Source organism: Carcharhinus amblyrhynchos, chromosome 24 (genome assembly GCF_965287045.1).
Source record: "Carcharhinus amblyrhynchos chromosome 24, sCarAmb.v2.hapA, whole genome shotgun sequence".
NCBI lineage: Eukaryota > Metazoa > Chordata > Chondrichthyes > Carcharhiniformes > Carcharhinidae > Carcharhinus > Carcharhinus amblyrhynchos.
The window spans coordinates 33,146,608-33,161,896 of NC_137347.1; the positions used below are offsets into that span (position 1 = coordinate 33,146,608).

At 40.6% G+C, this 15,289-nt stretch overlaps 1 protein-coding gene across 4 annotated transcripts in view; it reads right to left on the bottom strand.

The window, feature by feature from the left end:
- LOC145358018 (homeobox-containing protein 1-like) overlaps positions 1–15,289 on the bottom strand; it is a 68,028-nt gene that overhangs the window by 24,034 nt on the left and 28,705 nt on the right. For all 4 annotated transcript variants that reach the window (XM_080211707.1, XM_080211705.1, XM_080211706.1 and 1 more), the window contains exons 3-7: positions 10,631–11,087; positions 9,980–10,065; positions 3,932–4,042; positions 2,639–2,786; positions 1,010–1,092 (exon numbers count right to left, since the gene is read on the bottom strand). In XM_080211707.1, coding sequence (XP_080067833.1) covers positions 1,010–1,092; positions 2,639–2,786; positions 3,932–4,042; positions 9,980–10,065; positions 10,631–11,079 — 877 coding nt within the window. In that variant the 5' untranslated portion in view covers positions 11,080–11,087. The remainder of the gene's footprint in view (positions 1–1,009; positions 1,093–2,638; positions 2,787–3,931; positions 4,043–9,979; positions 10,066–10,630; positions 11,088–15,289) is intronic.

Genomic DNA, 15,289 nt, shown 5'->3' on the forward strand with positions numbered 1-15,289 from the left:
GAATTTAGCATGGCCAATGCACCTAACCAGTACATCTTCCAACTGTAAAAGGACACTGGAGCATCCGGAGGAAACCCACACAGACTTGGGAGAATGTGCACACTCCGCTCAGTGAACCAAGCCAGGAATCAAACCTGTGAGGCAGCACTGCTAACCACTGTGTCAACATAAAGCTATTGAACTCAGTCTGGGGTCCTGAGGGCTGCAACGTGTCCAGTTGAAAAATAAGTTTCTGTTCCTCTAGCCTATGTTGGGAACATCTTCCTTTAATACAACATCAATGTTAGAATTCATGAAAGTTACAAAAGAGTTTTAAAAAAGCTTAACTTGCAGTAGAACTTGATCGGTTTGTATTGATCAATAACATAATGGGCATTTAAAGTTGGCAGCTTGATTGAAAGTCTTGTCTAAGCTTTCCTGTTCTTAGTTTCCCAACACTTCAGATTTTATATGACTGCTCACTTTTTATCCAACAATCATTGTCTCTATACTATTTGGGCTTGCGAATGTTAAGATTGAGGATGAGCAAAGGAGAACTTTTAAAACACTCAAAGATTGCAGCTTTTGTGTAGGAGGTTCACCACTTTTTGTGTAATGTCATATCTGGCTGCTTCGTAATTATGTAGATTTAACAAAATTTGTTTCCTGATACAGCATGCCCATTTTATAACTCTTCCAACAATCTGCTCATCGCCATTTGAAAATATGCAAAGTTTGAATTGAAAATACAAGAGGCTTGCAAAGTGTTCAGTGCAAGTGGTGCAGCACTAACCAAATTTTGAAATAGTGAATACTGTTCTGTATTTGGGCTGTTTTTGACACATTTAGTGCCAGAAACCAAGTCATTGATTTCTAGGGATTTTCCAGTCTCGCCTGCTGTAGGGATCATTGGGGTGGAAGGAATCTTTGGCAAATCAGCAAAAGGTCCATCAACTTCAGGCAAGATAACCCTGGCAAAGCTGTTTCTTTTTGCATTATTTTACACTAACTGCAAACCATGACTGCTTACCTGGTTTCTGTATGACTGTATTGCAGGCATTTGCAATTTCTTCACGCTTTGCCTCATCTGGATACTGATTTTCACCAAAATAACTATAAGACATTGAAATCAAACAAAGCACAATTACAAACTAGCTCAAGCTCTGATATGTTGTTATTTAGTATTTGCAGTCAGTAGAGGAATATAAAAATGTTAAAGTCACTCTTGTGCAAAATCAAGTTTCACATTAACTCTGAAGGTTAAGTGGTGTCCATTGGTTATGAGCTACGGCTCAATGTATGGTCAATACAGTTATCAGCTGAGAAGTAAATTGAACTCTCATTTGGCTGTGCTAATAAATAACTATTTTAAGGCCTGAATCATAGGATCCCTACAGTGCAGAAGGAGGCCATTTGGCCCATTCAGCCTGCACTGATAACATTTCCACCCAAGCATTATTCCCCGTAACTCCACGTATTTACCCTGCCAGTCCCCCTGAAACTAAGGGGCAATTTAGCATGGCACATCTTTGGAGTGAGAGGGGAAACCAGAGCACCCATAGGAAACCCAAGTAGACATGTGGAGAATATGCAAACTCCACACAGACAGTCACACAAGGCTAGAATTGAATTCAGGTCCCTGGCGCTGTAAGGCATTTGTGCTATCCACTGTGCCACCATGCCATCCTAATTTACACTAGATAGTGACTGTGGAATTCTGACCAGTATTGCTCGTAGAAACCTTTATAGAATCCCTACAGCGCAGAAACAGGCCATCTGGCCCATCGAGTTTGTACTGACCACAATCCCACCCAGGCCCTACCCCCATATCCCTACACATTTACCCGCTAATCCCTCTAACCTACGCATCTCAGGACACTAAGGGGCAATTTTAGCATGGCCAATCAACTTAACCCATTCTTCAGTCTCCAATGCAAAAAAGATTTGGTGGTTCATAGCAATGGTATGATTATACGTAGTTAGTTATAGAAGCCCTCACTGATTCTTGTCCATATGAGAACAACACATGGAACTCTGTATTAAAGTATGGCACTGCCCACTCAATCATGTAACATGTGGCATTTATCACCAAGAGGGGAAAATCGGAGGGAAGTATTAAGGAAAATATTCTAAGATAGCATAAGCGGCCAGTGTAAATTGGGCTGGAAATGTGACAGTCTTTTTGTAATGAGATGCTGTTTGGTTTTTGCACCAGAGGACTAATAATAGCAAGGTATCATGAAAGCTAGAATGTCAATCAGACACATGGTGTATACAGCAGCCATTATGGCCATTTTTGGCTCAATTTATACTGGCCAGTTATACTGTTTTAGAATATTTCCCTCTGAGCTTTCTCTCTTGGTGAAAAATGCCACATGTTGCTACATGATTGAATGGGTAGTACTTTACTCCAATACTTCATTCCATGTGTTATTCTCATACGAATACCTGGACAAGAGTCAGTGAGGGCTACCATAACTAAATCCAGGCCTATATTCACTCTAGTTTCAAATATGCAATGTTGTATTAGGCTTGCTGGTTGGGAGGGGAGAAGCTTACTGTCCTCCATCCCCAGCTCACCCTATTCTGGGAACACAAACCAAGTGTGCACTGGTGTAAACAAGTCTTTGAAATGAGTGGTACCCCTCCATTTACCAACCTTTCCATGACAGACAGGCACTCTTTGCGCCAGGTGAATCTACTTCCTCTTCTAAGACGAAAGTTTCCGGTCACTGGACTGACGTTTGATCGCCACTCAGGATCCTCTGTTGTTGTGGTTGAAACTGGCCTCATACTTAAAGTAGCACCTGAATGGGTAAAAATGAAAGCTGTACTGATATTGTTCACCTGGATTTTATTAGAAAAATATTTGATTTTTCATCAAGCTTAACTCAAGTCCTCACAACATATTATTACAAATGTTGTCTACATGGGTGGGAGATTGTTGAATTAGATGACAGGGAAAAATTATAAGGTTATATCCGTGAAGAAAGAATGTAAAATGAACTGCAATCATAGGTAAACAAAAAAAATACTGCTTCAAATGCAAAGCTCCTATAATTTCTTTTCTAAATATTAACAATATGTTTATCACACATGGTGAAGCAGGAAGTAACTTTTTTACACATTTACAGAAATGCATTCGATTTGTATTTTTATGTGAGGTTACACTCTCTAAGTGGATGCATCTGTTTCCTATGTCCCACCCTCTACTTTTGCCTCAGAATAGTCTGAAATAACATTGCTTAACGATAGAAGTTTGCTGTTTGTCCAGGACATTTAAGGATTAATTCCATACGACTGCAGTCAGAATAGAGAAACTGTGTCCGATGGAACAAGGACTAGAGATAGCCCTAATTCTTCAATTCGTGCTCACTAAAAACGTGGACATATGAGTTAACCAATTAATCCTTTGGTACACAGCTTAGGTTTTTTACCTCCTCATCAGTGGAGGTACAGAGGGTCAGATTTCCAGCAGCCAGTCTGAGCCAGATATAATTCTACCCAACTTATGCATTTAGAATGAACAGTTGCTTGGTTGGACAGATCTTGAATATTGCCAAAAAGAGAGGCAGGTTGCTGAAGTCTTTTGTCTTGCACTCATCAGGACAAACACACAAATGCCAAATTTCAAATGATCACAACAAATTTACACTGCAGAAGGAAAATGTTGGCAAGTTGGCTCTGATTGGCTGAGAAGTTGCCAAGGAAAAAGCAAACTATCAGTTCCCCTAGCTCCTGGGTAATTTAAAAAAGGTGGAAGGCTTGAACATACAGTATTCCTTTTATTTGCAGAGATTGGACCCTCAAATGTAAATGCTCGTAACATGGCTCATTATTTATCAATGCTTGGCATTTATTGAAAATTCAAGGACAATGGGTAAACTTGAAGTTTGTTTTTTTACATTACTTCACTTGGACTTCTTTTTTAACTTTACAGAATGTTGCTCACCTGGACTATTTTTTTCTAGAAGGTACCATCTATAAAATGCCCTCTTCTTGGGCTCACTCATATCAAGACCCTGCTGCAACAGCCACTGGGATATATAGCTTTGGCTAATACCTGTATTAAAAGAAAATTCAGAAGTTAATTCGAATTTTACAATAAATAATTAAAGCTATCAAGGTTAATACTTTTATTTCTTTCCTTCTGAAATGAAAAAAAACTTCCTATGTCCAAAACACTTTGCAGCTCACATTAAATAAAACTACTGAAGGTTACATATCAAAATGATGCTTTTAGGGCCCCTGTTCCTGTTTTAGCTCTTTTGCTAAAGCAATCCAAAACTAGGCCCGCTGCCCATGCGCGCTCTCTCTCTCCATAACTCTGTACTTATCCAATTTCCCCATAAAAGATACAGTGATCATTACGTTATCAAACCCTATGGCAAAGCATCCCATGTCCCAACAATTGACTTCATAAAGACTGATTTAATTGCAGCGTTGAAGTCTACATGCCTGGATAGGACCATACACATTTCATACAGAGGCTGCATGTTCAACCCCGTTCACCACTTTTCCCAAAAGTCCACTGGCAAGCCTCTATATTAAAAATCGTTTTTCTATCCAATTACCATCTCATATGCTATTGATCCCATTTATTAAACACAGTAATAATAAATAGATGCAAGAGCACAAGTGAAGCTTGCAAAATCACACCTGGATCATGCCGAATCATGAATTCAAGGGGAGAACAAACAATGCTGTTTAATACGTACAAGGAATGGAGGGAATGGGAAAGGAACAAATCAAAGAGGGACAAACTAACAGTATAGCATGGCTCGAAGGGAAAAATAAGAGGGGGGGAGGATGGGAAGAAAATAAGAGCAAAAATAAAGTTTTAGCCTTTGAAAATTGAATATGTTTTCAATGTTTGAATCCAGTCTTACTAATTTGATTAAAATGTGAAAGCAACTTCCAATTTCCCTCAATTATAAAGCTGCTGTCATACTATTTGGATTAACAGTGGTAGAAACTGAAGGCACCCTTTAGCTTCCTTAAGATCACAGCCTCAAACCTTTGAAAATTGTTGGGCTAATATCATGCAGAGTCACTACTGCTTACTATTGCATTGTTTCTTTCCTGGGCCCTCAAATTCTAAAATTCAAATCACTGCCATCTTGGGATACAATGCACAAAACTTGAAAACCAAGTTTTTTTAAAACATGCTAATCAAGCTGTAAAAAGGATAGGCAAAGGAGAGATGAAAGGGGATATGATGTAAAGGAAAGGGATAGTGGGAAAGCAAAGAGTGAAAGGGAGGAATGTGAGAAAGGAGGACAAAAGGGACAGGGTGTGGATAGGAAGGGAACACCAAGCATTACAGGCTGCACTTTCCTTGCATTTATCACAGAAAAATATTTCCAAAAATGCTAAACAGTTCCTTGGCTCATCCCTCCATATCATCTTCCAACAGAAAGGAACAAAAAAATTGCAGAAGAGACAGAGTGAGTAAGTAAGAGAAAAGATACACTGTACGCTCCCGCTTATTGTGAACAATATCAAATGAGATCCAACAATATAGATTTTTAAAAATTCTCTCACAGGATGTGGGCATCATTGACCAGGCCAGCATTTGTTAGGCCGTAAGAGGTAGGAGCAGAAGTAGGCCATTCAGCCCATAGATCTGCTCTGCCATTCAATGAGATCATGGCTGAACTGATTAATTCTCAACTACATTTTATTGCTTTATCCCCATGACCATTTATTTCCTTACTGATTGTTGCCTATCCAGAATAGCTCTCGAGAAGGCGGTGGCCCATTGTCAGGAAGCAGAGGTAGTTCTAAGTGATCTATATCCATATTGCTGAATGTTAGAAATAAGGTACAAATTTAAGTGGGTTTAATTTAGTATTTGTGTGTGAAAAAGGGTAAAATTCTAGATAGATTCCCGTCTGCTCTTCTCTCTGCAACTGGATCCTTGACTTCCTAACCCACAGACCACGATCTGGAAGGAAAGGCAACAACACCTCCTCCAAGATTATCCTCATCACCCGGTGCCGCACAAGGCTGTGTCCTCAACCCCTTACTATACTCCTTATACAACTATGACTGTGTGGCCAAATTCCACTCCAACTCCATTTTCAAGTTTACTGATGACACCACCATAGTGGGTCGGATCTCAAACAACGACGAGACAGAATACAGGAAAGAAATACAGAATTTGGTGAGATGGTGTGACAACAATAATCTCTACATCAATGTCAGTAAAATGAAGGAGCTAGTCATTGACCTCAGAAAACATAGTGCAGGGCATGCCCCTATCCACATCAATGGTGCTGGAGTGGAGGTGGTCAAGAGCTTCAGGTTTCTAGGTGTCCAGATCACCAACAATCTGTCCTGAACCCTCCACACTGATGCTATAGTTAAGAAAGTCCACCAACATCTCTACTTTCTCAGAAGGCTAAAGAAATTTGGCATGTCCACTATGACTCTCAACAATTTTTGCAGATGCAACATAGAAAGCATCCTACCAGATGCATCACAGTGGAGTACAGCTCCTGCTCTGTCCATGACTGCAAGAAACTACAAAGAGCTGTGAATGAAGCCCAGTCCATCACACAAACCCGCCTCCCAACCACTGACTCCATCAACTCTTCCTGCTACCTTGGAAAAACAGCCAGCATAATCAAGGACCCCACGCACTCCAGTTATATGCTCCTCCAACTTTTTCCAATGGGAAAAAGAGATAAAGGTCTGAAAACCTGTACCAGACTCAAGAACAGCTTCTTTCCTGCTGCCATCAGACTTTTGAATGGTCCTATTATAAATAAAGCTAATTTTTCTCTTTACCCTACTTGTAAATACAAAACTATATTCTGCACTCTTTCCTTTTCCCCTAAGTATTTAATGAAAGTTATGTTTTGTGTGTATAATGTGCAAGAACCAATATTTTTCACTGTACAAGTGACAATAATAAATCAAATTAAGGGTGTTTGCATGTATGGGAGTTTTGGTTTCAGTTCAAACTATGGCTGTAGAGTGCTGAGAGAATTTATGACATGTGAAGTAAACACAGGACCTGGAAAAAGAATGAGATGTTGCTTAGCAACTAGGGGCCACTTTAGGAGAGACAGACCTTGTGATTTTATTTTAGCTGAATTCAAAGCAGATGGAGCTAGGAAGTTAGCATAGAGCAGCTCTCTCAGCTCTGCCAGAAGCAGGGCAAGGGAATTACAAAAAGTAGACTTCTCAGAAAGAACACCTGAAGCTAAAGAACAGTTAGATATGGAAGCTAAAGAATAGAAAGAGACGTTCCGGGAAGTTTGAAGAAACTGGAACAGGGTACTGTTCATTGAAGTCACAGGCACAGCTGAGAAAAAGTTGTCTAGGGAGAAGCCAAAGATATCTGAAGTGATCATAAAGTTTGTAATAGTTTACTATAGTCAATGAAGTGATAGTTGATGCAATTGTGAGACAACACGTGGCTGGATCTCAAGAGTTTGTGTGAAAGGTTGAAACCATTCAACACAAAGGAATAATGAAAGAAGAGTTTCAAAAACTGGAAGCAGATCCTTGTTGCTGAGGGCAAGCACTGTTTGAAAGAAGATTCTAAAGCATGTTGTTTTGAGAGTGGAATTTGGAATCATTTGTGTGGAAGCCAGAATCCATGAGATAAGAACATAAGACATAGGAGCAGGAGTAGGCCATCTAGCCCTTCGAGCCTGCCCCGCCATTCAATAAGATCATGGCTGATCTGAAGTGGCTCAGTTCCACTTTCCTGCTTTCTCCCCATAACCCTTAATTCCCTTGTCTGTCAAAAACCTATCTACCTGTGTCTTAAATATATTTAGCGAGGTAGCCTCCACCACTTCAACGGGCAGAGAATTCCAGACATTCACCACCCTTTGAGTGAAGAAATTCCTCCTCAACTCTGTTCTACACTGCCCCCCCTTTATCTTGAGGCTGTGCCCTCTAGTCCTGCTGTCCTTTCTGAGCGGGAAGAATCTCTCTACCTCTACCCTATCCATCCCTTTCATTATCTTATACGTCTCTATAAGATCCCCCCTCATCCTTCTAAACTCCAACGAGTACAGACCCAGTCTATTTAGTCTCTCTTCATAGTCCAACCCCCTCATCTCCGGTATCAGCCTAGTGAACCTCCTCTGCACTCCCTCCAAGGCCAAAATATCCTTGCGCAAGTGCGGCGACCAAAACTGCACACAGATAAAAGCAAATTACTGCTGATGCTGGAATCTGAAATAAAAATAGAAAATACTAGAAAAACTCAGAGGTCTGACAGCATCTGTGGAGAGAAAACAGAACTAATGTTGTTCACTCTCCACAGATGCTATCAGACCTCTGAGATCTTACAACATTTTCTGTTTTGGTCCAGTGAGATAGGTTGGCTCATGGTGCAAGAAGGGGGATTTAAGGAGAAATCCAAATATGTTCACTTGGGTAGTGTCTGTCACTTGGTTTCAGAGTGGAATGTCTCTGACCACAGTCAGCCTGTGGGTTTAAAGTGACTATATGTTTATTGAGAACATTATAGCATAAGATATGTTGTGTAATTTGTGTTTTCCTTGAAATCTGAGTATATTGTTGAAAATAAGAGAGAAGTGAAGGAGTACTGTATTATAGTCAAACTTTTCATGTTTAATGATTTTTTTTCCCCTTGTTGTTAAAAGCTATTTGGCAGTCCTGTGACTCTGTTAATTTTATGTTTTCTTAAAAAAAAAGTAAAAATTACAATCTTTTGAGCCAAGGTTCCATTCTGGGTTCTTCCCATCCAGTTATAACATCAACTGTGATCATAGGCGGCATGGTGGCACAGTGGATGACACGGTGACACAGTGGTTAGCACTGCTGCCTCACAGAACCAGAGACTCAAGATCTATACCCATCATGGGTCACTGTCTGTGCTGAGTCTGCATGGGTTTCCTCCGCGTGCTCCGATTTCCTCCCACAATCCGAAAGATGTGCTGGTTAAGTACATTGGCCATGCTAAATTCATCCTCAGTGCACCCGAACAGGCACCAGAGTGCAGCGACTAAGGGATTCGCACAGTAACTTCATTGCAGTGTTAATGTAAGCCTACTTGTGACACTAATAAATTTTTAAAAATCCATACTGCCTGTTAGGAAGAGAATTCCAGATTTTTGACCCAACGACAGTGAAGGAACAACAATGTTGTTCTAATGTCAGATGGTGTATGGTTCGGAGGGGAACTTTCAGATGGCGGTGTTCCCATGTATCTGCTGCCCTTGTTCTTCTAGGTGATAGGTGCTATTAAAGAACTCTTATTGAGTTTCTGCTGTGCATCTTGTAGATTGTACACACAGTGCTACTACTATGTTTTGATAGTGGAGAGAGTGAATGTTGAAAATGATGGATGGGGTGTGGATCTAGTGGGCTGCTTTGACCTGGAAGGTGTCGAGTTTCTTAAGGGTTGTCATCCAGACAAGTTGCACATTAAAAAATAAGTCTGACATCTACTTTGCTGCCCACAGTAACACTCAGCTCTCATATCTAAATCATCAATTGTTTTTTTTAAAAACAGCAAGTTTATTTTGAGCTACTTTCTTCTGATCTGGAGCCAGCAATTTACAAGTACTTATCAATCTATAAACTACATGAGATCTTATAACACATATAAATATATAAAAACTTCAACAGCAGTGATTGTGCTAACTTTTCTATTTCTGGAATATACCTCAATAAGATGGTTTGCATTAATTGAAAAAAATTGACACAAACCATCTTGCTCAACACAATATGTTCCCCCTTATTGGCTGATTACAAAAGGGTACTATTATTTGAAGCTATGCTAATGTCTCTGCCCTATTTACAAACTTGACAGTGAAAGGGAGAAACAGCAGAAGCCCAGTACAGGGAGCTCTATCTGGAATTAGCAATAGAGTACCTTAGACTCACCAAAGACAATTTTTTTTGCAATTTAATTTCATGCCTGATTTCAGGAACAGTGCAAAGCACAGATAATAAAGTAAGCCAAAGAATAATTGACCTCATAAGCAATTTTGACCCTTTTTAAACTTACCTGTGACTTGCCCGACTACAGCCTGAGAAATTCTCCGATTGGCTAAAAATGCTTTGATTTCTTCTTTTACTGCATTACTGTCCCTTCTGGAAAAAAAAGAGAACATTCATTGATTTGTCAGTTTGCTTTATTATTTCCTTTCATCCCCCACACCAGCCCGAACTTCCCATTTGTTCAGACTGTGCATGCTGACCTGGTCCTCCTCATCCAGCAAACCCAGCTGCTTTGGTTCATGAACATAATACACTGCCACCATCAACATTGCTCCTACATTGGCCAAGGGAGGAAGCAATTCAGATGTGACCTTTTTCCCTCTGTCTGCAAAACACCTCTTTCTGTATTAGAATCCTTCAAAATAGTTTATTAAAAGTTAAAGTTTATTTTTTAGTCATAAGTAGGCTTACATTAATACTGCAATGAAGTTACTGTGAAAATCCCCAAGTCACCACACTCTAGCGCCTGATTGGATACACTGAGGGAGAATTTAGCATGGCTAATGCACCTAACCTTTTGGACTGGGTAGGCAAGAAAGACAAAACTCAAGCTATGATGGATGGTGCAACTTAATCTATGACCTTTTAACAGCTGTGGAGTACAAAATCCTGGAACTACCCTGAATACTTATGTGTCTACATGGATTTTCCACATTACCTCATGTACTCCTCCACTTTATCCTCCAAATCTGCATCATCATCTCCTGTGTCAAAACTATATGACCTCTGACTCCCACTGTTCTGGTACCGCGGAGACAATGTTCCGCTGGCGACAAGTCTCTCATTTGTGGTGCTTTCTCGCCCTGTGTGGCTTGCATTGTAGGGTGGAGGCGATGTATCGTAGCTATTGCTAGGTGACGGCGATTGCGCTATACTTTGAGTCTGTGTAGCAGCAGAAGCAGTTGAAGAGGACGCTGACACGTTGTTGCCATAGTTGCTGCTGTAGTTGGGCCGCCTGACAAATTTCTCATTTTGTTCCTGATCTAGCCGTTCCATTGTTTCAAGTGCATGAATGATTTCGTGTTTAGTCATTCCTGATCGACGCAGGCGCTGCAGAAGATCAATTTGTTCAATAGTGTATCGGGGCTCATCATTGTAGTAAGACATGATGTCATCTGCAAAGAAGAAATAGGGGACAGGTTAGTGAAAAATTAGAGAAACCAAGGCTGGGGATGTCCAATAACTACACTGAAGACTTGGTTACCTATTAAGACTCGCATTCCAACCATTATCTTGTAATTGAGTTTGTATCTTTATACGCCCTTTTGTGAAACAAATTCTGCACTCACCTGATGAAGAGGCAGCGCTCCGAAAGCTCATACTACCAAATAAACCTGTTGGACTTTAACCTGGTGTTGTGAGACTACTTATTGCGCTTACTCCAGTCCAATGCCAGCAACTCCACATCATCCATTATTTTTACTCTTCTAGATCAAACATTTACAACCAGCTCTGATTAAAGATTCTGATCTGAACTGGTCACTTCTTTTTTACTACACAGATGCTGAGTATTTTCAGCATTTTCTATTTTCATTTCAGATTTCCAGCATCCATAGTATTTTGCCTTGATATCCACATTAACTCCTTTAGCTCTTCCCTCTCCTCCTAAAATGTTGACTTTTGCTTGGTCTTATCACAACAAGGGTTACTTCAGTCTAGTGGATACTCCCCATATCCGACTCTAGACAATGAATGTTATCAGGCTCTTCACAGGGCATTACAGCCCTGCCCACTTCTATTTTCAGTTGATATGCACACAGTTTAATTTTCTAGCATAGAAAGGTTACAGGATATTAATCAGGGATGAAAACATTAATTAACTTTCATCTTTCTAATCTGAGCACAGGGGCACCTAATGTTACTAACCTGGCTGAGATAGCTAACTCAGCATAGAACAGAAATTAAAATCTTTTAGATTGTATGATCTAGTGCTTCTCCTGAGAAGCCTCTGAAATATGAATGTTCCGTATGATGTATCTTTGCAAAACTTTGATTTCTACCGATGGAACATTACACTACACTCTTTTGCTCAAGTTTTTGTTCCCAACAGACAGCCTCTCCTTTGTGGTGAAAGTCGTAAGTCCCACCCCTAAACAAGGCACTTCTCATTGTTGTGGAGGCTGTAACAGGGAAGCGATTCAGGCCACCTAAATCATCAGCTGCCTCCACTAAAGTCAGATTTTGGTAGCCCAAAAGTGCACCAATTAAACCAGGAATGAACTTTGTAGATTTGTTTGGATTGCCGAGATGCCTCTCCAAGAGCACCTTTGGGAGGTCAAGTATCCTATTTGGGGAGTTAAGGTGTCCCTTTGGTGGGAACAGGTGCCGTTTGGAATTGTTAAAAGTTAGCATGAATGTGCATAAGTATCAGGAGGATCTATCAAAAGTGTGAAAACACCTGTTAAAGGGAGCTGTCAAAAGTGTCAAGAGAAACTGTAAAAAGCACCTGACAAAGAAAGCTGACAAGGCATTTAAAAGTTCTGCTCTGTAAATCTAGGAAAAAATGGAGTGTAAAATAATTGATTGCTTGTTATTTTACTCCTGTCTTTTGACAAAAGGTACAAGGAACGAGTAGCGTGTGTTGACATGGATAGGGCATGGAAAGTTTGTCAGGGGCCAGGGTGTGAGGAATAATGGCTAGAGCAATGTTTTTAATCTAGTGCACCCCATTTCACCAAAACGAAAATCTGATGTCTGGGCAGCCATTTCTAGAAGTTGAGTTTGTAGATCCAGAAAGTCTCCTGACTCTGCACGCCTGACTCTCAGACAAACATCCAACCATTAGATCAATGTCAATTACATTCAGTTTTGCATCAATGAAAGAATGCAGCATCAGTAAAGTTGGACAGATGACATTCTAGCAGATGGTGCGAATCTACTTTGAAGATGCAATCTCACGCTGGTTCAACTGCACTTTCATTGTTATAAACATTCATCACAGACTCACAGCTGCCCTATTATCATTTTAAAATTGTGACCAGGTTCTTTATTTCCATCCATCCCTTTACAAAATAGTTGGTGCTGAGGCGATGAGAAAAGTTAGGTGGTGAAAGTCACTCTTTGCCTCTACGTATGTTCTGCCTTTGCAGATCAATGCAGGCTTGAATCCGTCACTCTTTGCCTCTGTGTATGTTCTGCCTTTGCAGATCAAGATGTGGATATGCCGGTGTTGGACTGGGGTAAACACAGTAAAAAGTCTGACAACACCAGGCTTAAGTCCAACCGATTTATTTGATAGTAAACTCACAAGCCCCCTCCATTCACCTGACGAAGGGACAAACCCCGAAAGCTTGTGAGTTTACTATCAAATAAATCGGTTGGACTTAAACCTGGTGTTGTCAGACTTTTTACTTTGCAGATCAATGCAGGCTTGAATCTGTCATTGCTTCACTGATTGTCCACTTCATCAAATCTTCCAAGATTTCATCACTTCATCAAATCTCCAAGATTACAGTAAAATTCATTTTCAGTTTATCATTTTCCCTCCATTTCTGAAAAGGTAAATTTCTAAACTTGTGAAAATAATGGAGATAAAGGAATTTGATGTGCTTGTCTATGGTTTATGGCCCATCCACCTTGACTTGGCTGCCGATTGAACCTTTCCACAGAAACTTGCAACATTAACTTTTGATTAACTCAGGGATTCTCCATCAACATGGACTACGTGCATTCTCTCTAAAATTTCACAATTCTAACGCGTGCAGAATGAGATTTGAACATAAGAACATAAGAAATAGGAGCAGGAGTAGGCCATCTAGCCCCTCGAGCCTGCCCCGCCATTCAATAAGATCATGGCTGATCTGTCGTGACTCAGTTCCACATTCTCGCCCTCTCCCCATAACCCTTAATCCCCTTGCCTATCAAAAACCTATCAACCCGTGTCTTAAATATATTTAGCGAGGCAGCCTCCACCACTTCAACGGGCAGAGAATTCCAGAGATTCACCACCCTTTGAGTGAAGAAGTTCCTCCTCAACTCCGTTCTAAACCGTCCCCCGCTTTATCTTGAGGCTGTGCCCTCTAGTCCTGCTGTCCTTTCTGAGCGGGAAGAGCCATTTGGACCAAAAAATGCATGGCAGACCAATTTCAAAATGAGTTTAACATTAACTGTTCCCTTCAACTCTGATCTAGGCATTGGTATAATCATAGAAGGCAGGGAGAGGCCATTTGGCCCATCGAGTCAGTACCAACTCTGTGTAAGGACATTCTGTCCAGTTCTACTCCCTGCCTTATCCCCGTAACCTTACACATTTTTTCAGACAGCAACTCAATTCTCTTTACAATACCTTGATCAAAACTGTTTCCACCACCCTCTCAGGAAGTTTGTTTTAGACTCCAATCACCTTTTGAGTGGAAACATTTACCCTCACTCCTTTTCCCATTATTTTGAATCTGTGCCCTCTCGTTCTCAATGTACTCTTCAGAGGGCACCGTTTATTTTCCACCTTGTCCATACCTCTCTGGATCTTGAATATCTCTGTTAAGTCTCCTCTCAGTCTCCTTTTCTCCAAGAAAGACGGATCCTCTTCAGTCTACCTTCATTGCTATAGTTTGTCACTGGATGAGTAATCCAGAGGCTAATGCTATGGAGACATAGGTTCAAATCCTGTCACAGCAGTGGTGGAATTTGAATTCCATTAATAGATTGGAAATATAAAACAAGTCTCAGTAATGGAGGCCATGAAATGATCAGCAATTATTGTAAGAACCCATCTCACTCACTAAAGTCCATTAGGGAAGAAAATCTGCCATTCTTACCTGGCCTGGACTACAGGTGACTCAAAGCCCACAGCAATGATTTGATTTGATTTAATATTGTCATATGTATTGGGATACAGTGAAAAGTATTGTTTTTTTGCAAGGTATACAGACAAAGCAAACCATACATAGAGAAGGAAAGGAGAGGGTGCAGAATATACTGTAACAGTCATAGTTATGGTATAGAGAAAGATCAACTTAATGTATGGTAGGTTCATTCAAAAGTCTGATGGCAGCAGGGAGGAAGTTGGTACGTGACCTCAGACTTTTGTACCTTTTTCCTGACAGAAGAAGGTGGAAGACAGAATGTCCGGGGTGCGTGGGGTCCTCGATTATGCTGGCTACTTTTCCAAGGCAGCGGGAAGTGTAGAAGAATTAATGGATGTGAGGCTGGTTTACCTGATGGACTGGATTTCACTCATTATAGTTTCTTGCAGTCTTGGACAGAGCAAGAGCCATACCAAGTTGTGATATAACCAAAAAGAATGCTTTCTATGGTGCATCTGTAAAAGTTGGTGCGAGTCTTAGTGGACATACTGAATTTCCTCAGCCTCCTGAGA